Source organism: Mirounga angustirostris, unplaced genomic scaffold (genome assembly GCF_029215605.1).
Source record: "Mirounga angustirostris isolate CCGP_5_RB_7025 unplaced genomic scaffold, mMirAng1.0.hap1 SCAF_6, whole genome shotgun sequence".
Taxonomy (NCBI): Eukaryota; Metazoa; Chordata; class Mammalia; order Carnivora; family Phocidae; genus Mirounga; species Mirounga angustirostris.
In genome coordinates this window covers 127,082,565-127,104,476 of record NW_026991714.1, presented here as the reverse complement: position 1 = coordinate 127,104,476, position 21,912 = coordinate 127,082,565, and the positions used below count along the sequence as shown (strand labels likewise).

Here is a 21,912-nt window from a genome sequence, read left to right as displayed (position 1 = left end):
GGGCATTCTAGGCAGAAGGAACAGTAAGGAGGGAGGCTTGGCAGGGATTAGGGACCTTTGAGTCATCTAAGGTGGCTGAAGTGTAGAGGGCCAACTGAAGTTTGAATGCTATATGGGGCGAGGCTTATAAGAAAGGATGTTTACTTGTTTTAATTAACACAGTTCTTCACTATTATAACTTTTGTAGCCACCAATTCAGCAGCTGAGAGATCGACTTTTTCATGCCCAAGGTTCTGGTGTCTTGGGCCAACAGTGTCCTCCTTTCCCCTTCCCACGGGTTGTTGTGGGAGCTACCCCCCACTCTGAAGAAACATCATCTTACAGATTGGGATTCTGGCCTTCTCACCTGGTAAGATCTGGTTTGGTTTGTTCATTCATTTGCTCATTCATTCAAAAATACTTATTAAATGTCTACCAGGTACCAAGCATGGTTCTAGACACTTGGAATATATTAGTGAAAAAAAATGATGAAAATTCTCAACTTTGCAGAGCATAGATTCAGTTATTTTTCTGATAACTTCTTGTCAAACAACTGCTAGGCTCTTAGAACAGAAATGTGGACAAACCATGATTTATGCCCTTAATTAGCTCATAGTCTAGTAGAAAGATAGATATGTAAAAAATAAGTACAGTAAAATTCATCAATGCCATGATTAGGGTATGATAAGGTGCCATGGGATCACACAGAAAAAAGCAATTTAGTCTTTCGAGGAGGGGGAGAAGTTTAGGGAACGTTTTAGAATGAGTATGATGTTTGAGTATTGAAGATTAAAAGTTATTTAGGCAAGGGAAGGAGTAGGTAAATGCTATTTCAAGCAATGGGAACAGCTTGTACAAAAGCATTGAAGGGAGAGTAAGCAAAGCCCACTTGAGGAACTACTAATATTTTAATGGGGCTGCCAAACAGGTGTTTGTTGTAGGGGAGTGAGGTTAGATGAAGCTGGAGTAACAGGTAGGAGATAGAGCAGGAAGGACCTGGAATTCTGTGCTAAAGACCTTAGACTTGACCCTGAAATTGAATGGTCTTATGCAGGGGAATGACTAGCTATGTATTTAGGAAGGACAAGGCTGGAGGCATTTAAGAGGCAATAGCAAGAGATGATGAGGACATGAAATGACTGACCTAAAGCTGGAGAATGAGGTTGGATTTAAGATAATAGGTAGAATTGACAGAAATTGGTGATGGCTTAGAGGAGTCTGTGAAGTGGGGGAACTGACCCCCAGACACTATCCAGTGCCCAGATGGTTAGGGTGCTATTAACTTATGATACCAGGATCCTGCTGGAGGGACTGGGGAACAAAATCCAGCAAGATGGTAAGTAGAGGTACCAGGTGGAAGCTCTGATGATTCATCCTGTCCCACCTTCAGTTCTCATCTTAATTTTCTTTCTTCTTTCCTCCTTCTTTCCACTCCCTCCTCTTCCTTCTCCTATCCCCTCTTTCTTTCTGTCTCTCTGCCTCTCCCTCTCTCCTTTCTATTTTGAAATAATTACAGATTCACAGGAAGTTGCAAAGAAATGTACTGAGAAGTCTCATGCATCACATCCCCACCCCCACTTCATTCCAGTGTCCCACACAACCATAGTACAATGTCAAAACCAAGAAACTGATATTAGTACAATCCATAGATTCAGATCTCACCAGTGTGTATGTGTGTGTGTGTGTGTGTGTGTATAATTATGTAAGAATTTGTCTTCTCACCTTTTTTTTTTTTTTTTTAAAGATTTTATTTATTTGACAGAGAGAGACACAGCGAGAGAGGGAACACAAGCAGGGGGAGTAGGGGAAGGAGAAGCAGGTTTCCCGCGGAGCTGGGAGCCCGACGTGGGGCTCGATCCCAGGACCCTGGGATCATGACCTGAGCTGAAGGCAGGCGCTTAACGACTGAGCCACCCAGGTGCCCCTGTCTTCTCACCTTTTAACAGGGTCCCTCACAAAGCAAAAATTTTTAATTTTTTAAGGTCCAATTTATAGTTTTCTTTCTATGGATCATCATGGCTTTTATGTCTTTGCCAGTCCACAGTCCCCTAAAGTTTTCCCATGTTCTTTCTAAAAGTTTTATAGTTTTATGTTTTACAGTTAAGTCTGTGTTCTATTTTGAGTTAATTTTTGCATATGGTGTGAAATTTAGGTCAAGCTTTTTTTTTTTTTTTTTTTTTGCCAATGGATATCCATAATCATTTATTGAAAAGGCTGTCTCGGGATGCCTGGGTGGCTCAGTCGGTTAAGCATCTGCCTTCAGCTCAGGTCATGATCCCAGGGTCCTGGAACTGAGCCCCACATCGGGCTCCTTGCTCAGCAAGGAGGCTGCTTCTCCCTCTCCCTCTGCCTGCCGCTCTGCCTACTTGTGCTCTCTCTCTTTCTGACAAATAAATAAGTTCTTAAAAAAAAAAAAAAAAAGAAAAGGCTGTCTCTCCTCCATTGAACTGATTTTGCTCCTTTGTCAAAAACTTAACTGGGCATATTTTTATGGATTTATTTTTCAGATCTCTGTTCTGTTCTGTTGATCTGTGTGTCTTTCCCTCTGACAATACCACTCTGTCTTGAATACTACCTCTATATAGTAAGTCCTGACATGAGGAAGAATAATTCCTCCCACTTTGTTTTTCTTTCTTTTTTAAGATTTTATTTATTTGAGAGAGAGAGTGAGGGAGAAAGAGAGAGAGAAAGAGCACAAGCAGGGGGAGGGGCAGAGGAAGAAGGAGAAGCAGATTCCCCACTGAGCAGGGAGCCTGATGCAGGGATCGTGGGACTCCAGGATCATGACCTGAGCCCAAGGCAGATGCTTAACAGACTGAGCCACCCAGGCGCCCCTCTTTGTCACTTTTTTTTTAATTCTTATGTTAATCCCCATACATTACATCATTAGTTTTAGATGAAGTGTTCCATGATTCATTGTTTGTGCATAACACCCAGTGCTCCATGCAGAATATGCCCTCCTCAATACCCACCACCAGGCTAACCCATCCTCCCACCCCCCCTCCCCTCTAGAACCCTGTTTGTTTTTCAGAGTCCATCGTCTCTCATGGTTCATCTACCCCTCTGATTTCCCCCACTTGATTCTTCCCCTCCCGCTACCTTCTTCTTCTTTTTTTTCTTAACATATATTGCATTATTTGTTTCAGAGGTACAGATCTGAGATTCAACAGTCTTGCACAATTCACAGCGCTTACCAGAGCACATCCCTCCCCAGTGTCTATCACCCAGTCACCCCATCCCTCCCACCCCACCCCCCACTCCAGCAACCCTCAGTTTGTTTCCTACAATTAAGAATTCCTCATATCAGTGAGATCATATGATACATGTCTTTCTCTGTTTGTCTTTGTCACTTTTTATAGAAACTTACCAGTTCCGTTGATTTTCATTTTAAGAGCTAACTTTTTGTTTCATGTTCTTTATTGTTCTTCTATTTTCAATTACTTACCTTTCTTTTCCTTTCCAAGTGCTGACCCTTTTTTCTCTTCACAGGTTCCAACTCCATCTCCAAGGCCAAGGATTTTCACACCTCAGTCATCACTGCTGACACCCTTGATACCTTCCCATCCGGGCCCTTATCAAAGCTTCCAAACACAGAATATAAATGATTACAGGGTACCTGAGCCCCAGGCAGCCCAGCCTTTGCCTTTGGCCCCTGGTGTAAGGCCTGGTGAGTGAATGAGTGAGTGAGTCAAGATTTGTCTGGGCAGAGCACAGAGGAAAACAGTTGGCATGGCCAGCATGGGTATGGGAGGCATTATGTCTACTATGTAGCAAGAAGAGCTTAGAATTTGAAGTCTGAATCCCCAGTACTGTCACTTACTGGCTTTGTATCAATGGGCAACAAACTTAGCCACTGTTTCTTTTGAAAAGTGAGAATAGCTATTATATTGGTCATTTCAACCCCACAGGATTGTTTTTAGGGTCAAATGAGGAATAGTTAAAAGTATTTTGTGAATGATAGATCTCCATATGCATATATTAATCTTTCGTTAGCATTATTAGGTTGGTTGGTTGGTTGGTTTTATTGCTGCCTTATTCTTCCCTGATATGCTCTGAGTCTCTCCCAAATTGAAGTTTGATGGCAAATGGCCTGTTTCTCTTCCTTTTCAGCTTTATTTGAGCCACTGTTGTTAAGAGGGCAAAAAGCCCAAGTTCCTAACCTCATGGGGTTCCCTGGAACATGGCCTCTTCCTGGTCCACCTCCACCCATGGTACCCCCAGATGTCATACAGCCTGGCTCTACCTCCCTGGCCGAGACTGCTCGACTGTTCCCTCCACTTCCTGTGAGACTACCAGGGGTCAGCCCTACAAGCTTCCGGTCCCTAGCCCCTCCTGGCAGTTTCTCTGTGACGCACCCTCCAGGAGGGCCAGGTGCTGCATGCTCTAGTGTCCTCCCGACCACTGGCCCCTCGACTGCTCACCCAGGTCAGTCTTCTTTCCACAGCTTCCACCTTCTGGGTCATTGCCTCCTTCTCTTCCCCCTTCCACTGTCACCTTAGGAGTCTTTCCTCACGCCAGTGGATTGGGGGCCGTTGGGCTGGAGAATGTCAACTGAGCACATGGTTGGTCTGCAGAGGGAGGTGTGATTGACTCCAACTAAAATAATTTTGCTGGCCTTCAGACTGAAGATTTCCAGTGTCCCTGACTGTGCCCCTAAATACCTCTATCTTTGTGCTATGCAGGACCTCAAGCTTCCTTGAAAAATGCCCCAGTGCCCAGGGCAGACCTCCAAAGGAAAAAGGTCAGTTCATCTCTTGCCACCTACCCCTCATACATTCACCAATGACCCACATTCTAGTTTCTTCCAGAATTCAGCCCGTCCCTTTGTCAGGCACACAGACTGTCTTGTCTTTTTCCCCACTCATTCTTCTCCCCTCGGCCATCTCCTGTTTCCTTCTTGCATATATGTATCAGTCTCCCCATCTCCTGGCTCCCTACTCGCTATTCTGTTCCCTTGCTCACTCAGGACTTCTGTTGCTCTCTCTTTTTTTTAAGATTTATTTATTTATTTATTTGACACAGAGAGAGAGACAGCGAGAGAGGGAACGCAAGTCGGTGGAGTGGGAGAGGGAGAAGCAGGCTCCCCGCGGAGCAGGGAGCCCGATGTGGGGCTCGATCCCAGGACCCCGGGATCATGACCTGAGCCGAGGGTGGACACTTAACTGACTGAGCCACCCAGGCGCCCCGTCTGTTATTCTCTCAAAGCAGGGCCTAGCAAGTCTCTCAGTTTAGACTCCTATGCCTTTCTTTCTCTGGCTTTAGTTGCCAGAGACATTTATGCCCCCGGTACCGATTACTGCTCCAGTTATGAGCCTCACCCCTGAGCCACGAGGGTTCCTTTCCTCACAGCCTTCTGTCCTTGGTGTGGACCATGCTTCCCCAGGAGCTCCAGGAGAATTCAGCCTGCAGGTGAGAGGAACAGTGCAGTCCAACTCTCCTTGGGTATAGAAAAGCAGGGAGCATGGGTAGTTGGGCCTCATTCCCCAGAGGGGAGGCCCCTTCTGCACTGGGGAACCAGTGTGGACAGGTACCAAATGTCCTTACTGCAGAGAAGAGGGCGCGCCCCTTCCCCCAGCTTTGCTGTGGTCTAGGGGGAGCGGCGTGACACTGGGTCCCTGAGGACTAGTCCGTAGGGAAGCTGTGAGAAGGACAGCTTGCCAGTCTGCCCTGTCTCCCTGCTCCTCCCTCAGCAACTTCAGCAGCGGCCCCCTCGGAAGGTGGAAAGGAAAGAGCTGCCTCCAGAGCATCAGTCCCTGAAGACCAGCTTTGAGAAGCTTCTGCGACGCTGCTCCCTGTCTGCCACTGATGTAGTAAGTCTGAGCCTTCCCCACGATGTCCTCCTCACACCACTAGCTTGCTCCCAGGATCCCTGAGCTGTAGATCAGCTCCTTGTGTGACTCTTTTCTCATGGTCCCCGGACCCGCTGTCTTATGTCTTGTACTTATTTGATATCCGTGTGGGGCAAGGGGTGGGGGGCTCGGCTGATCTGAGTCTAGCACCTAGGTAGCAGGGCCCAGCAGCATTGAGGCTTAACTCATGGAAAGGCAGCATGGGGCACTGGAGGGAGGGTGAAACTAGGAGTAAGGCGACCTGCTATTCATGCAGTGGCTGTGTCAGCTTAAGCAAGTCACTTACCCTCTTTGGGCCCCCATTTCCTCTCCTGTGAAATGAAAGCAGTAGCATTAAGTCGTTCCAGCTCGGACATACTGTGCTTCTCTAGAGTCCTGTGTAGTGTCAGTCTTAGGGGCTGGACTCAGAATCCATTTCCCTCCCTGCAGAAGACAAAACGGAAGCTGGAGAAGGCAGCCCAACGTCTAGAATGTCTATATGCTAAGCTCTGCCAGGGCACAGTAAGTACACTTAGTGGTGGCCCCCTGCCCCCTGCCCCCCACCATCACCTGTGGCCAAAGGGACCCCAGTGTCCTCTCCCATAGGTCTCACTGACCTGGGTTCCCCACAATATACATACATAGCCATCTTGCCCGGCCTGGGCTCCAGAACTTAAATCCTCTCTTACCCTTCCATGCTCCCAGGGTAGGGTCTGGGTTGGGCTCCCTGACCTAAGCGTCTGTCCCTCCACAGCTCTCGCCTCATGTCCTGGCTGGGCTCCATGAGGTTGCCCGATGTGTGGACGCAGGAAACTTTGAGCAGGGCCTTGCGGTGCATGCCCAGGTGGTGGGCTACAGCAGCTTCAGCGAGGTCTCCAGCTTCATGCTTGTCCTGAAGGCTGTCCTTACCATTGCTCATAAGCTGTACATGTAAACCAGCTAGCCTCTCTTGCCAAGAGGCTACTTCTGCTGTTACTTAACTCCTCCCTGCAGAAAAGGGGGAATTTAGGAATAGATTGTTTGTTTTTCCCCGCGCTCTTCCCTTGCTGCCAGGGATATGATGCTGTGGGCTTGCCTCTGAACTAGCAGAGTGCCTGCTTTCCACGCCTTTAGGCCTGGCCTTCTGGAATCTACCCAAGGCTCTCTCAGCCCCTGAGGCAGAGCAGAGAGCTGGTTCTTCACTTTCCCTGATACTGTACCCTGACAGGACCCAGAGCAGGGCGTCTTCTACCCCTGGGATATTCTGATTAAGTGGCTTCTGAGGGGGTAAGTAGGATCATTACCTCCAAGTCTGCCTCTGCTGTACCCAGCTTGTGGGGCTTTTGTTTTTCCCCTTCTGTGGGTGATGAGCCTGACCTTACCTTCTCCTTGCCTCCAACTTCATATTTCCAGGTCCTTTTTTCTCTGAGCCCCAGAGGCTGGGGTAGAGTTGACTGTTGTTCATCTTTTGAACAAGTCATGGACGTGAGGGGTGGGTGCTGAGCAGAACCAAAAGGAGGAACTTTGGCCCTTTTTACAAGGACCTACTCATCTGCCAGTATTATAAGAGTGGGCTAGGTTAGGCGGAAAATAGAAGAGGTGCATTGCCTTTTGCTGGGAGCTGTCCTAGGCTGGGAAACAGGAGGAGAGGGACCACTGCCTGCGGGGAATGGTCCTGACTTGACCTGTCGGGGCCCTGGCACACGGCCCTTGACCATTCATTCTGTGATCATCAGCCCAGTTCATATTAACAAAAGCCTTTTCTAGCACTGCTCCTCAAGAGTTGGAGGCCCTTCTCCTCAGCCCCCACATGTCTCAGGGCTGCCTTCTCTGGCTGCACTTTTTATGGTTGAACTTTGCATTTGAAGCGCTGATGTACTTAATGGGCAATAAAGCTGCTTTGATTTGGTTTCCTCAGTCATCTCCCGATTGTTGTCTCCTCTGGTCCTATTTTGCCCTTACCTCTCTTCCTAGCCTCTTTGTTCTTGCTCCCTGCATCCCAGTAAGGCAGGACACATAAGGAGTCTAGAGAGTTGAAGAAAGGAAGGTGCAAGGAGAAAGCCTTGCAGCATCTGTGGCCACTCTGCTGTGTGTGTGTGTGTGTCTGTATGTCTCCGTCCGTGCCTGACGTTCAGCTCTAGGGTTTTCCCCACAGCACTTCAGGGCCGAGCTCAGCTGCACAAAGGGGCTGGGTGTGAAGCCGGGGGTACGATCTCTAATCCTGTTGTAGATCCCATCATGTCTGTGGGCTAGATGTGTGTGTTTGGGAGGAAGGGATTGTTAGGCAGTATTTGTTTGTAAAGCCACTTGCTCTTCAGATAATACTTGCACTAACTTCTATTGATGAAGCAGTGTGAGCCCCAGCAAAGTCCTTTCCCAAAGTGTCTTTGAAGCCAAGAGCCCATTGAAGGGAAGAAAGGCAGGGAGAGGGGATTAGTTTGTTCAGCAGCTGTGAATTTCAGTGGGAGGTTGATGAACTCCGAAGTCTTTGTTTAAATTAAAGGGGGGGAGAAAAAAGCCGCTGCTGGAGTGAGAGCCCCACTTGGGGCCCTGAACTAACACAAGGAGAAGTCTGAGCTGCGGGAGCTGTGTACTGACTGCGAAGACTTTTCCCAAACACTTTCGGGAAAGGTGTTGTGAGAAGAGAATGGGCGGAGTGGGGGATTAGCATGTGAAATGAAGTTTTCATTGACTCCAGTGGGGGTAGAAGGCTATTTTAATGGCATTTTGTTCTCTTATTTTCTCTTCTTGAGCTCTTTAGAGATATTGTTTTGCTAAGGCAGGCTTTCTTCCCCCTTCTTTCCAGTCTGCGGATTGCCTCTATGGGAGCCAACATAAATATTTCTCCTCCAGGAATGCGGTTAATTAAAAGGAAATGAATGAGTGGAAGCATCCAATCCAGACCCACAATAGGCGGGTGCCCTGGCCTGCCCTCCCCTCCCACCACCGCCAGCACCACCAGGGCTGAGCACGACCCTGGCTCTGTCTTTGCCCTAACCTGCTGCTAAGGCCAGTTGAGGCTGGGATTCTTTTCAAGAAAAGAAAAGTCCTGCCTGTGTGTAGGCTCACAGGCCAGGGACAGGAAGGAGAGAGTGTTTTGCGCCCCCCTTCCTCCACCCAGTGTCCTTGTCACTTCTCAGGATCTGCCTCTGCTTCTCTCTGGTGGAGACAGATGGGCCTTAAAGAGTACACAAGAGGAGGGAAGGGATCAGGGTTCCAGTATGTACCCCATGGTAACTTACTAGTTGGCTGAACAAGACGGACATCTTTTTCAGCATCAGTTTTAATCTGTAAAACAAAAGGTTTGACTAGCTGACCTCCAAGGTGTCTTCCCAAGCAGCTGTTCTGGAGTTGTCCATATTTGCAAAGGGGAACACAGCCCTGGTGATTGAGTGTAAGAGAGAACCTAAACTCCTTGAATGCAAGGAGGTTGCTGTGTTGTTCACCACTGTATTTGCACTCCAGTGTTTGCTGAATGACCAGATGAATGAATGGATAATGCAAGAGAGGAAAAAAAGCAATTCAGATCTAAGGTAGCTCAATAATGTTTTCTTTATAGAACTCAGATGAATCTGGTATCAATTATATCCATTTGGGAATACAAAACAACAACCTATGAAAGAACTTTCTGGCAGCATGACAGGTTTCAAGTACTAACCTGGAATTATCAAATATGAAGCACAATAGTTCCCTACTTTTATGCTGAGAGACCTCCTGGAGAATGCAGTTTTCCTTTACAACCCTGTAGTTTTATATTTTCTAGCTGCCTTGCCAGATTTTCTTACTGCACATTATCAAATAATTCTGCCAAGTGGGACAGCCAGGTTAATACATGCTGCTACTTGATTAGCGAAGGACAAGTTGGGAGATTCACGGGGCCCAGATCAAAGAGGAGGGAAGGAGCAAAAAAGGCCTTTTGCTGATAGAGCTGGAAATGAAGCACTAGGAGACCCTGAAGGGAAGTGTGTCCCCTGTGAGGAAGGACACGCAGCCTCTCCCCTCAGTGCGTGTTAGTTGACCAGAGGATGTATAGGGATGAGGCTCGGGGTTTGAGTCTGACCTGGCCACCGTCCCAGTTTGGAATATAAAAGGAGTCTTTCCAGTCTCCTGGGTTGGCCTCTAAAGCCTCAGCCCCTGTTACCTACTTGGAGTCACATCTCTGTGCTCTCTCCTACTCTGGGAGGTAGGATGAGGTGGTCTGGCATCTCACCAGTTCTCCTAAAGAGCTGTCCCGTGTCCAGACCCATGACCAGCTTAGGAGAAGGGAGATGGCTGGGAAGCTCCGCGGGTTACAGAGTCTGTCAGGGATTGACTCTTCCCTTTCCAGAGCCCTCTTTCAGAAGCGAGTCCCTGCTGTACTGCTTCTGTCTCAAGTACACAAGCAGTGAGCTCTGAGCTACTGAGTGCATGTACTGAGGGAAGATTTATGTGGATGATTCACTAATTGTTGGCAGATTAGCCTCTGTCAGGCCAGCACAACTACTTAGGCCATCGGGGAAGTGAGGCTTAAGGGAGGATAGTGTTCTGGCAAGGGGGGGAGGGAAGAGAGGGCCTAGACTTTATATCTTCCACCCACCCTCCCCGATGTCCTCAAGAATAAGTTCAATACCTAGAAAAGAAGGCACGTATCACAGTGACTGCAATAAATTAAAGTTCAAGGTGCTGAGCTTCCAATTGGAAAGTTTCATTGCAGGAAGTTTACCTATTGAAGGCAAGTATCCAGTGCCCTGAATCCTGCCTGTTTGAGATCCAGGTTTGCAAAAAAAAGGAAAGGTCCCAGCTTCTCCTTCCTCAAACTGGGGTCTGAATGGGAAATGGGCTTTATTTAGCTCAGTCATGGCTCAGAGAAACAAGGATCCTTTGGGGAAGGAGAAGAGGTAAATTTGGTTGCTAGGAAGAAATAGGTTAGGAGCAGGGAGAAGTTTAAGGGGTAGGAAATGACTGGTAATCTGCCCTTACATAGTTCCTAGACATTATGGGTATGCCTGGAGCACCTCGGGTGATTGTCTAGGAAGGTCACTAGGTCACTGCCTGACTGGTGAAGTCCGCTGGAGACATGGTATCACGAGGATGAGTAGCACCCTTGGTTTCCAGCGAGTCAGCCTGCTAGGGTTCCCACTTCTTCCATCTTCAGGGCCTGCCTCTAGGAAACAAGCCCCAAAGACATGCTTTTCCCGGGGTCAGTTTTGTCACAGTTTTCTTCAGGGAAAGGGAAGGAGAGAAAGCATTAGAGATTGCTGGGGTGTCTGCCAACAGTTAGCAGGGAATCGGGAGCACGGAAGGAGCTCTGCAGAAAAAAGAAGACGTGGCTATGGTAGAGACCTGGCAGCAGAAAAATGGGGGGAGGGGTGCAAGAAAATGGAAAAAAAGAAAAGCATGGCTTTACCCTGGCCCTGCATATCCGAGAAGTGTTCTTCCACAGGCTCCACAGGCCAGGTCAGGCGTTAGGGCAGCTAGAAGGGGAGGGAGGAACGCCTATTCTCATCCTAGTCCAGGGAAGATCAATAGCTCAGAATCTCAGGACTGGGAGTTCTCAGCCCTCAGGGCGGCTGGTGAGGAGGATGCAGACTGAGTTCGAGGAGAGCGCAGAGGAATTGGGGGAAGGGGTTGGAGAGTGGCAAGCTCCGGAGAGATGGCGGCGTCTCTCCCTCTTGGGAATCCCTGGGCAGGGGAATGTTGGGGGGGGGGCATTCCCTAGGTTCCTCTATTACTGGGGTCTCTAAAAGAAGCCTAGGCCAAATGGGGAAAGGAGGGGGGGAGGAGCCCGTCAGGCTTTTCTGCCGGCTTTGTGCGCCGCGCCCCCCCGCGGCCGCTCGGCGCGGCTGCAGAAGTACTTGGTAACGCGCCGGCGGCACTGCTCGCAGCGGACGGCGCAGCACCAGTGGAACTTGCAGTTGCAGCTGGACACGGTCTCGGCGCGGCGCTCCTCCACCGCCAGCCCGCAGTCGCCGCAGAGCCGGCGGCAGCTGCGGCGCTCCCAGCGGCCCAGGGCCCGCCCGCGCCGCAGGCACTCTCGGCCTTCGGTACCCAGCAGTCCTAGCGTTTTGTTCTCCAGGCAGTAGTCCGGGGAGTCCTCCAAGTGCACCAGCTCCCGCGTGGAGATGGAGCGGAAGGTGTCGGCGATGGCGCCTCGGCCCGCAGCGCTGTTGCCGGCCCCCTGCAGCAGGTCCACCTTGAGAGCCGCGTGGTACTTCTCCTTCAGGTGCGCGCCCACCTCGCGGAACTCAGGCAGCTGCAGCCAGCAGGTCTGCGTGGTGCAGCTGCCTGACACACCGTGGCACTTACACGTGCGTTTCATGGTGCCCTTCACCGCCTGGGGAGAGAGCTGAGAGTGAGCTGGCCAGGGTCTAGGAGGTGGGGAGGGAGTCGACCACTGCGGGGGTTGTGAGGCCTTTAGCTAGTCCACATGGCTGGCCGGCTTGGTCCCTCGCTTTTCCAATCCGCCAAATGAACTGAAGAGCAGTCCGCCCCTAGGGCTGGTGGATGGAGCCAGCTGCCTCACCCCAGGGGCTGCAGGACTCACCTTGCGGCCGGCCTCGTTGTTGTGCAGGTTCATGGCTGCCCGGGCATCCTGTCCTGTCTCTAGGGCGTCGACGAACTGCTTGGATATTGCCTCTCCGAAGCCCACGTTGTCACTGCAGCCTCCCCACAGCCAGCCTTGGCCCCCTGGAAGAGGACAAGGGGAGGAAAGGTCGTTGAGCAGGCGGGCTTGGGCTCCTGGACTACTGTTTCTGATTGGGTTTGGGGTTGGGCAAGTGCCCTGTCTCCAGATCAGTTTCCGCCTAGATTTGTTTAGGCCCCGTTTGCGCTTCCACTTCCAGCCTCAGCCAGTCGCCTGCTCGGGACTCCATGACCTAAGGAGTTGCAGAGTGGATTCTCTGCAAGATGCCGGCGGCTTGGCCCTCTACACGCTGTTTCTGGTCTTTGGGCAGAGTGCGTTCGTGCCTGGTGAGTGATTGACATCCACAGAATGGCCCGGAAAAGGAGAGGAAATCGGCAGCATTGAGAGGGGGGAGAGAGGCGCAATAGAAGTGATATGGACCAACCAAGTTGGAAGTTGAGCTGGAGGGCAGAGAGGATTCGAGAGGACAGCGGAAAGGAAACAGGGACAAGCAATATGGAATGATGTTCCCCCTATTCTGAGAGAGTAGCAGGATTGAATCCATAGGGAGTGTTGTTCCTTTATGGTGTTTAAATTAAAGAAACCCCTCACTTAGAGAAGGAGGGCCCCAAACTACATTGAGCCTGGTTTTTCACTCTAGGGTTTTGGCTTAACCTGGGCGGCCCTGATTTTCCCCAGATTTAGAAGAATACAACTCTTCTTCACCCCACGGAACTTTTCATTCGTAGTGAACTTTGCCAGCCTGCCCTGGCCACCCACGGTACCTCTACTCACCCAACTGCCCATTGCGGGAGTCGTCACAGCCGCAGTTGTCAAAGTCACCAAGGCTGCAGTTCCTAGTCAGAGTGTACATGACCCCAGCAGAACTGATGGCGTGTACAAATGCTGTCTCCCGATTAGCTGGCAGGCAGGAACCAAAAATGATGCGTCAGAGGCAGGGGTTGCAACTCAGAGTACCAGTCATGCTGTCTTCCTTGAACGCCATCATTGCGCCCTCCTTCCCAGCTCCATCCTGTTTCCCCATCTTTATAATGTACCTTACTCTCTTCCACGGTCTGCTCCAGCCTCGGTCTCAGCGCTATGCTTCTCCCCTCCCATCTTTTCAGGTCACACATTATGACTAGGTGGCTAGATTACTGTTGACATACATGGTTCTAAAGGATTTAGGTGGCAAAGAGCCAGAGGAAGAAATGGGAAGGGAGATGAATCTGAAGGCCAGGTTGTAAAGAACCCGTGCCTTTTTCTTCCTGAAATACTGAAGTCTAAGAGGCATGGGCCAGCAAATCCTGAAAAGAAAATCTGATTGGCAGCTATTTCATTTACTGGCATGGCCACTCTTTTTCTTCTCCTTGGGAATCTGGTGTCCAAGTCAGTCCCCACTTGTCCTGTACCTCTCTGCTGAGCTGCTGAAGGAAGGGGCTAAGAGGCATGAAGAATTAATACTCCTACCTACCTCCTGATGCTCTTTATATTGTGAGGAAGCCCTTAGCCAACTGGGAGGCAAAGGATATAGGATTAGGGGTGAGACAAGGTCCATTCATTGAGCAGTGAGGGTGTTGGGAAGAAAGAAAAAAAGCTTTATAAGTAAGAAGGAGTAGATGGAGAAGGGACAGAGAAGATCCCAGAGACAAGATCACCTGAGAGCAGAGACCAGGTGAGCACTAGGATGGGGATGTAGAAGCAGCAGGGGGCCACCCCTGAAGAGTGGGCTCTAACCTGTGGCCAGGGGGTCCAGGGAGCTGTGGCCAGGGCTTTCCTTACCACTGCGAAGGCCACCATGGCTGGACAGCTGCAGGGCTCTCTCAGGGCAATTCCATCGGTCCCAGGCAAACTGATACTTGCATTCTTCAATACCACTCTGGGCACCAGCTGCCACACTGCTGGAATAGATCAGGTAAGCCTACAGAAACACAGGGGTCCAAATTCAGACTCCCAGCTGAACTTGGGAGGCATTTGCTCTGAAGTGGCTACACATCTCTTTTCCTGCCCACTCAATCCTCCTTCAGGAGTAGTGACAAGAGTAAGCACCTTAAATATGCTGTTCCATTTAACATCACAAATAACCTTGTGAAATAGGTACCATTTGTATAGATTAGGAACCTGAGGCTCAGAGAGGTGAAGTAAAGCAGTTTGCTTAAGGTCCCACAGCTAGCCGATGGTAACAGTAGGAATGAAATTCAGTGTTACCAGACTCCAGACCTCACTAGCCTTTATTCACTATACTATTCTGCCTCTCCAAAATGAGCCCAGATTACATAATTCATGGATTTTCAGCTGTTCTCATCCTATTACTGTCTTAGAAAAAAACATTTGGGGGCTGGAACTGTCCTTAGAGATCATGGAATACAATGTCAGCATTTTAAAGATGAAGAACTGTGTCCTACCACTGCACCGAGAAGGACGTGTGTCTGCAACCTGACACCTGGGAAAGGCTGTTGACTTTTGTGGCTCTGGAACTTCTGGCCATATTTTCAGAATCAATACTCCTGAGTTCTTGCCTTTGTCCTGACACTAGTTTGCTGTGTTCTTTTGGGTGTGTCCCTAACCCTCTCTGCGCCACGGTTTTTCCTTCCATAATATACACAGCTAATAAAAAATGTGGATATAATGAAAAGAAATTGACATGTATAGTCTTCAATCAAGAGGCTAAGATTAGTGAAATCCAAATAAGTCAAAGGACATTTTTTCTTACCTTTGGACCAGTCATCAGGAAATTGTTCACTGACCTAGAAGAGAGAAAAACCACAGAACGTAATGGAGATATACCAACTCATTTCTGTTGCCAAGCATTATAAGGATTACCTCAGCAAACATAATTGATAGGAAGAAATGAAAATGGTTTTGCCAACAAAAAATTATGCATAAGGAATCTATTAAAGATAATTTATCTAATAGAATATGTACAAAAGGAGCTAACATTAGGGCGCCTGGGTGGCTCAGTCAGTTAAACGTCCAACTCTTGATCTCAGCTCAGGTCTTGATCTCAGCATCGTGATTCAGTCCCCACACTGGGCTCCATGCTGGGCGTGGAGCCTACTTAAAAAAAAAAAAAAAAAAGGAGCTAACATTATGCTTTCTTTTGATTTTTAAAATTTCAAATACCGAAAATGTTGGGAGTAATATTTGATTATTATTTTGCCATGGAGTGGGGAGAGCGTTAACTCACTACTGTGAACCGACACTCTACTGTGAGAATTTTACATGTTGATCTTGTTAAATTCTTACTCTCTTGGCCATTATTATCCCTATTTTTTAAATAGGGAATCTGAGACTCAAAAAGGTAGATATATTGTTCAGGCTCACCTAGATAATAAGTGATTGAAGCAGGATTGAATCCACGTCCATCAGACTCCATAGAACTCGATAGTTCTCTAATCAGAAAGAGGTAAATAGTAGAGTGTCTTTCTAGGACCTGAGTCATAATTAAATTCCAAAAATAAATAATCTGACTCTGGAAAATAGTTTGGCCATTTCTTTCAAAACTGAAATAAATGGACTTGCCATTCAACTTAGCAGTTCCACTCTTGGGCATTTATCCCAAAGAAATGAAGATTTATCTTTACTCAGGAACTTGTACATGGATGCTTATAACAATTTATTCATAATACCCCAAAACTGGAAACTACTCAAATACCTTTCCAAGGGTAAGTGGATAAAATAACTGTGGTACATCCATGCCACAGAGCATTACTCAGTGGTAAAAAGGAATGAACTAATTGATACATTCAATAACGTGGATGAACCTCAAGGACATTATACAAAATGATCAAAGCCAATCTCAAAAGGATACATACTTTGGGGCACCTGAGTGGCTCTGTTGGTTAAGCATCGGACTCGGACTCAATTTCTGCTCAGGTCATGATCTCAAGGTCGTGAGATCAAGCCCAGTGTCAGGCTCCCCACTGGGCATGAGCCTGCTTAGGATTCTCTCTCTTCCTCTCCCCCACTCATGCTCTATCTCTCTGTCTCTCTCTCTCAAAAAAAAAAAAAAAAAGGATACATACTTCATGATTTCATTTATGTAACCATTGTGAAATACGTAATTACAGAGCTGGAGAATAGATTAATGATTGCCAGGGGCTAGGGATAGGGGATGTGTGTGGCTATAATGGGGTAACACCAGAGAGTCTTGCTCTGGCTCACAGAGGCAATCTTTATGTTGGGCATAATTTGCAAAGACTTTTGGACATTACCAGGTCAGACAGAGGCTAGTTCCCATTCAGAGGATAGACAGTATCAGGAAAGAAAACAGCAACAGAACAAAAATCAAGTGGCAGACAAAAGAGAAAGCTTTGCCATGAGCCTGGGTGAAGAGTCACACTGTGAGAGGATACTAAGTTGGAATCACAGGGAACCATGGGCCGGGGGGAGCGGGGTGGGGGCAGATAATAGAGGATTCTTTTCTCAAGATCCTACAATATGTAAAGATTTGTATGATATGCTGGTTGAGCCGAAATGATTAATCAATTAGATTTAATTGAACACCTGCCATGGGACAAGACTGTAGGCCTTGTGTGGACATTTCCATTAATTAATGTTTGTTAACCCTGGAGTTATTTGCAGACATATTCAAACCGTTAGGGCTGGCTTCCTCATATCCAGACCATCCAGTATTAAGAAAAGACTTGGGATAGGTATTAACTAGAGTTATTGTAATGATCATTTTGCAGTATGTTCATATATCAAATCATTCTGTTGTATACTGGAAACTAATGTTATATGTTGACTATATCTCAATTAAAAAAAAAAAAGACTGTGTGTCCTTGTGAACACCAAAGGAGGAGGATCTTGTTCTTAATTAATGAGACAATGGCAAGATTTTTTATTAGGGAGTAAAATATAATATGGGTTATAGAAAGCATAGTTAGTGTGTGATGTTAGAAAGTGTAAAGAGAGCCAGAGAGGAAGGAATTTAAGTGTTTGTATGGGTATTACCTAGGGACAATTATGTGATTGGAGGCAGAATGCTAATAAACAGTAGAAGATATAAAATGTGTTTACCAAGTGGAGACAGCTCAATAGAACATGGTACAATCAGCATGCTCCTAGACGAAGTACAAGCTTCCCATCCCTCATATGGACAGTTGCTGAAGATACTACCCAGGCTGAGTGTCATTCAAAAGGCTTGTGCCTTACCCTCCCAACAATTCTCAGACCTTTTCTTGAACTCCAGACTTGCATATCCAACTATATTCTTGACATCTCCACTACAATGTTTGATGGGCATCTCAAACTTAATACATCCAAAACTTAACTCCTGATCTTTGCTGCCACCATCCCAAACCTGCTCCTTCTGTAGTCTTCCCCACTTAGGTAAAGGACAGTTCCTCCTTCTAGTTGTCAGACAACAATCTTGGAATCATCTTTGACTCCTTTCTTTCTCTCACATCCCATATTCATTCTGTCATCAAATCCTGCCAACTCCGGCTCAAATTATATTCAGACTCTAATCAGTTCTCAGCACCGTCACTGCTATCACTGGGTCCAAGCTATCATCGTCTCTTGCCTGGATTATTGTTTTGTTTTTAAGATTTTACTTTTAAGCAATCTCTACACCCAGTGTGGGGCTTGAACTCACAACCCCGAGAGCAAAAGTCGCATGCTCTACCAATTGAGCCAGCCAGGCACCCCGTTGCCTGGATTATTGTTAAAGCCTACTGACTGAGCTCCTCGTTTCCACCCTTATTCTCCCATATATTATTCTCAAAATGATTGGTCCCTTTAAAGATCAGTCCCTTTAAAATATAGATCAGGGGCACCTGGGTGGCCTCAGTCGGTTGAACATCCAACTCTTGCTTTCCACTCTGGTCATGATCTCATGTGTCATGAGACCGAGCCCCATGTCAGGCTCCATGCTTAGTGGGGAGTCTGCTTGAAGATTTTCTCTCCACCCCTCCCTGCACCCCCTCTCAAATAAATAAATAAATCTTTAAAAAAATAAAATGTAAATCAAATTTTGCTACTTTCTCCTCAAAATCTTCTAATGATTTCCTATTTCACATAGAACAGAAGCCAAACTCTTACCCTGTTTTATAAAATCCTATACAATCTGGCCTCCGTTAATGCCTAATCTCGTACTACTCTCCCCTTACTTACTCTGCTCCAGCCACACTGGTCTCCTTGTTGTTCCTCCAACACACCAGGCACTCTCCAGTCTCTGGGCCATTGCACTTGCTGTTCTTTCTGCCCGGAATGCTTTTTACTCAGATATCCACATAGTTTGTTCCTTCACCTGCATTCGTCCTTTAAATCCAGTGTGTCATTCTCCCTAAAGCTTTCTTTGGTCATCCTATTTAAAAGGAAAACTCCCCCATCTTTCTCTGCTTCATAAGATGTATGATTCTATTTATACAAAATGTCCAGAATAGTCAATTCCGTATAAACATTTTACTTATTTTTAAGATTCTAGTTCAAAAGCCACAACCAGCATTTCTTGAAGACTCACAGCAACTTTCTTCCGCCTTGTATTAAGGTTTCCTTTTATTCCCTACTACTTGACTATTAGTAAGGATTGCCTTAGTTTTCCTTGTATCACCTTCCAGCTCCCACTACAATACCTTGAACAGAATAAGTGCTCTTTAAAAATGGATTGAACTAAAGGGTTTCAAAAAAAGGATGGAAGGATCATCAGAATGAACAGAAAATTGTAGGATAATAAGGACTGAAAAAGATCTGGGGAAGGATATGAGAAGGAAGTCTGGCAAGCCAGTGCTCCCACTAAGTTTCTAACATTGTGAGCAGACGACCGTGCTACGTTAGCAAATGATCATACCACAGGAGGAACAGACAGGGAACACTAAGCATATGTACACAGAGGTTGGTGTTATAATCAAAAGTTTTAGCAAAGTTAATCTGACACACTTCATGTTATGTATAATTGTTATTGTGCTTCATAGTAATTAGACATAAGTGGTAAGCAATTTGCATAAATAACTGCAGTTAGTTTTGTTTTTATACTGCCAAATAAAAATTTTGTAATTGTTTCTCCTTTGGACAGTCTTCCAATATATATACTGACACCATTTAAAATTTAATTTACATCACACAGTAATAGCTGACATTTATCATGTCTCTTCTAAAGGAGTGCTTTACCTGTATCATCATTTTTAATTTCCATGGCAACCCTATGGGATAGGTACTGTACTATTTACTGAATGTTTACCTGGTGCACACAAAATACTGTAAGTGCTTTCTTTTTTTTTTTTTCTTTAAAGATTTTATTTATTTATTTGAGACAGAGAGAATGAGAGAGAGAGAGCACATGCGAGGGGGGAGGGTCAGAGGGAGAAGCAGACTCCCCGCCGAGCAGGGAGCCCGATGCGGGACTCGATCCCGGGACTCCAGGATCATGACCTGAGCCGAAGGCAGTCGCTTAACCAACTGAGCCACCCAGGCACCCCTAAGTGCTTTCTTTACATGTTTCAAGCTCGTATAATTGTCACAACAACTGCATAAGGTAGAAATTATAATGTCTTCCATTTTACAGAAGCAGAACTGAAACATACAGTGGTTAGCCAGGATCACACAGGTAGTTAAGTGGTAAAGCCAGGATTGGAACCTAGTCAGTGTGATTCTGGAGCATGTATTCCTTCACTGCTATGCTTCTCCGTAACCCATATTTCTCTTGCTCTTATTCCCACCTGCTAATTCAGGACTCCTGATCCCCCAAAAGTTCGTGAGCAGTATATCTTGGAGGTCTTAGTGATGTTTTGCACACACTCATAAACAAGCTCAGTTAACGATTACATTGTCTCTGCTGCTCTTCCATTCTTCCATTGCTCCAACCCTCCCTCTGTTTGTATGTCCACCAGGCACCCATATCTGCCAGGCCTGGCCTCTGCTTTATCTGGGTAGCACCACATCCCCTGGGCATATTTTGCGGAGGACTGTTGCTGCTTAGACTGGGTTCAATGCATAAAAAGGTAGGAATCTACCAAACTAATTCAGGATGTTAATAATGGGGGAAATTGTGCATGGGGGAAGGGGGGAATTTATGGGAACTCTATACTTTCTGTTCAAGTTCCCTGTGAATCTAAAACTTCTTTTAAAGCAACTATTAATTTTTTTAAAATACAGGGACAAATGTCTTTTAATCCATTTTAGGGTTTTGCTTTTTCCATTTATGTATCAAAACTGCCATTTGTATACACGGTCTTACAGGGTTTTAGTAAAACAGTTCTTTCAGGTTTTGCCTGTAACATGACCTCCTAGTCACCCTCCAACCTCCTTCATTGGACTGAAGGGCTTGCTAACACATTCCAGTGACAAGCTTCATTGCTGGGATCTTCTCGATTCCCTTCTCTTAGAGCAAAGGCTATCCTGGGAAGACTCCAACTTATTTAGATAAACTTCTGGAGTCTTCAGCCCTGCCAATTCTCCTGACCTGCCCATATGTGCAGAATTCAAGTGGTGGGCCCAGCCTGGAGCCCCTTCAAAAGTGCCATCCTCACAAAGAAATGGGCGATTAAGAAAAATATCAACTAGAGTTTCTCTAGTGTTTTGTTGATACCTTTCCTGGGCTCAGCTTTCAGTGACCTCCTGCTAAAAGTGCCTTTGTCCCCCCAAGAGCAATATCCTGGGCCTTGGCACACTGGCTATTATTGATTCACCCACACTGGACCTCCTGCATCCCTATAACAGCTCCCTCAAGAATAAGCAGCAGTGCACTTTCTGATTTAGGAAAGACTCTTTATTACCTTGGGAGCTGGCAGTTTCCATTGGCTCAAAAGCAAACAGATGGGGCTCTCCTGCCAGATAAGCAGATAATTCTTCAATGAGATTCTGACTGAAACTAGCCCTGCCTCTATCTCCGGATGCCCAAAGAAGGTGGCTTTGGTGAAAGCATCTCCCCAGATCTGCTTGTGGCCTTCCCGTGAGTCCCAGTGGTGAAGGGTATAAGCAACAACCATGCTCCACCAATTCCCTTTAACTGTCAGGTGGCCTAGTGCCTGGCCTAGACAGGACTGGATTCTTCTACCTCCTGTCTCCGGTGCCAGTCTTGCTCTGACTTTTTTTTGAAGTGTTCCATCAGTCTAGGACAATGGAGTGCAAACTTTAGTGTTGTATGTAAAACTGGGAAGTCTGAATAAGCTTTATGGAAGAAGTACTATGGTTATAAGATGTTAACACTGGGGAAGGCTGGGGAAAGGGTGCATAGGACTTCCCTCTATGGTTCTTTGCAAACTTCTGTAAATCTGTAAAATGTTATTTATATAAAAATAAATTGATAGGGGCACCTGGGTGGCTCAGTCGGTTAAGCATCTGCCTTCAGCTCAGGTCATGGTCCCAGAGTCCTGGGATCGAGCCCCGCATCGGGCTCCCTGCTCAGTGGGGAACCTACTTCTTACTCTCCCTCTGCCTGCCGCTCCCCCTGCTTGTGCTTTCTCTCTCTCCCTCTCTATCAAGTAAATAAAGAAATCTTTTTAAAATACATTTATAATTTAAATATATAAAATATAAATATATATAAATATATAAAAATTAAATGTTACATGCATACATACA

The 21,912-nt window shown here is 46.7% G+C and overlaps 2 protein-coding genes across 19 annotated transcripts in view; one reads left to right on the top strand and one right to left on the bottom strand.

Annotated features, from left to right (window-relative positions):
* The window catches only part of SEC31B (SEC31 homolog B, COPII coat complex component), a 116,925-nt gene that overhangs the window by 22,500 nt on the left and 72,513 nt on the right, over positions 1-21,912 (top strand). For 12 of the 18 annotated variants that reach the window (XR_010412547.1, XM_064595154.1, XM_064595156.1 and 9 more), the window contains 8 exons: positions 188-349; positions 3,469-3,646; positions 4,090-4,404; positions 4,662-4,720; positions 5,242-5,388; positions 5,670-5,789; positions 6,258-6,329; positions 20,220-20,330. Coding sequence is in view for 17 of the 18 variants with exons in the window: in XM_064595154.1 (XP_064451224.1) it covers positions 188-349; positions 3,469-3,646; positions 4,090-4,404; positions 4,662-4,720; positions 5,242-5,388; positions 5,670-5,789; positions 6,258-6,329; positions 20,220-20,330 (1,164 nt within the window). In the remaining variant the exon portion in view is untranslated. Of the gene's footprint in view, positions 1-187; positions 350-3,468; positions 3,647-4,089; positions 4,405-4,661; positions 4,721-5,241; positions 5,389-5,669; positions 5,790-6,257; positions 6,330-6,561; positions 7,704-20,219; positions 20,331-21,912 lie in introns of those variants that run through there. The other 6 variants (XM_045878619.3, XM_045878618.3, XM_064595159.1 and 3 more) reach the window with 4 other exon arrangements.
* Positions 11,554-19,525, bottom strand: WNT8B (Wnt family member 8B). The gene is made up of 6 exons (XM_045879210.3): positions 19,501-19,525; positions 15,101-15,177; positions 14,170-14,308; positions 13,183-13,308; positions 12,310-12,452; positions 11,554-12,099 (listed from the first exon to the last, which is right to left on the bottom strand). The coding sequence occupies exons 1-6, from the start codon at positions 19,523-19,525 to the stop codon at positions 11,554-11,556; spliced, it is 1,056 nt and encodes a 351-aa protein (XP_045735166.1).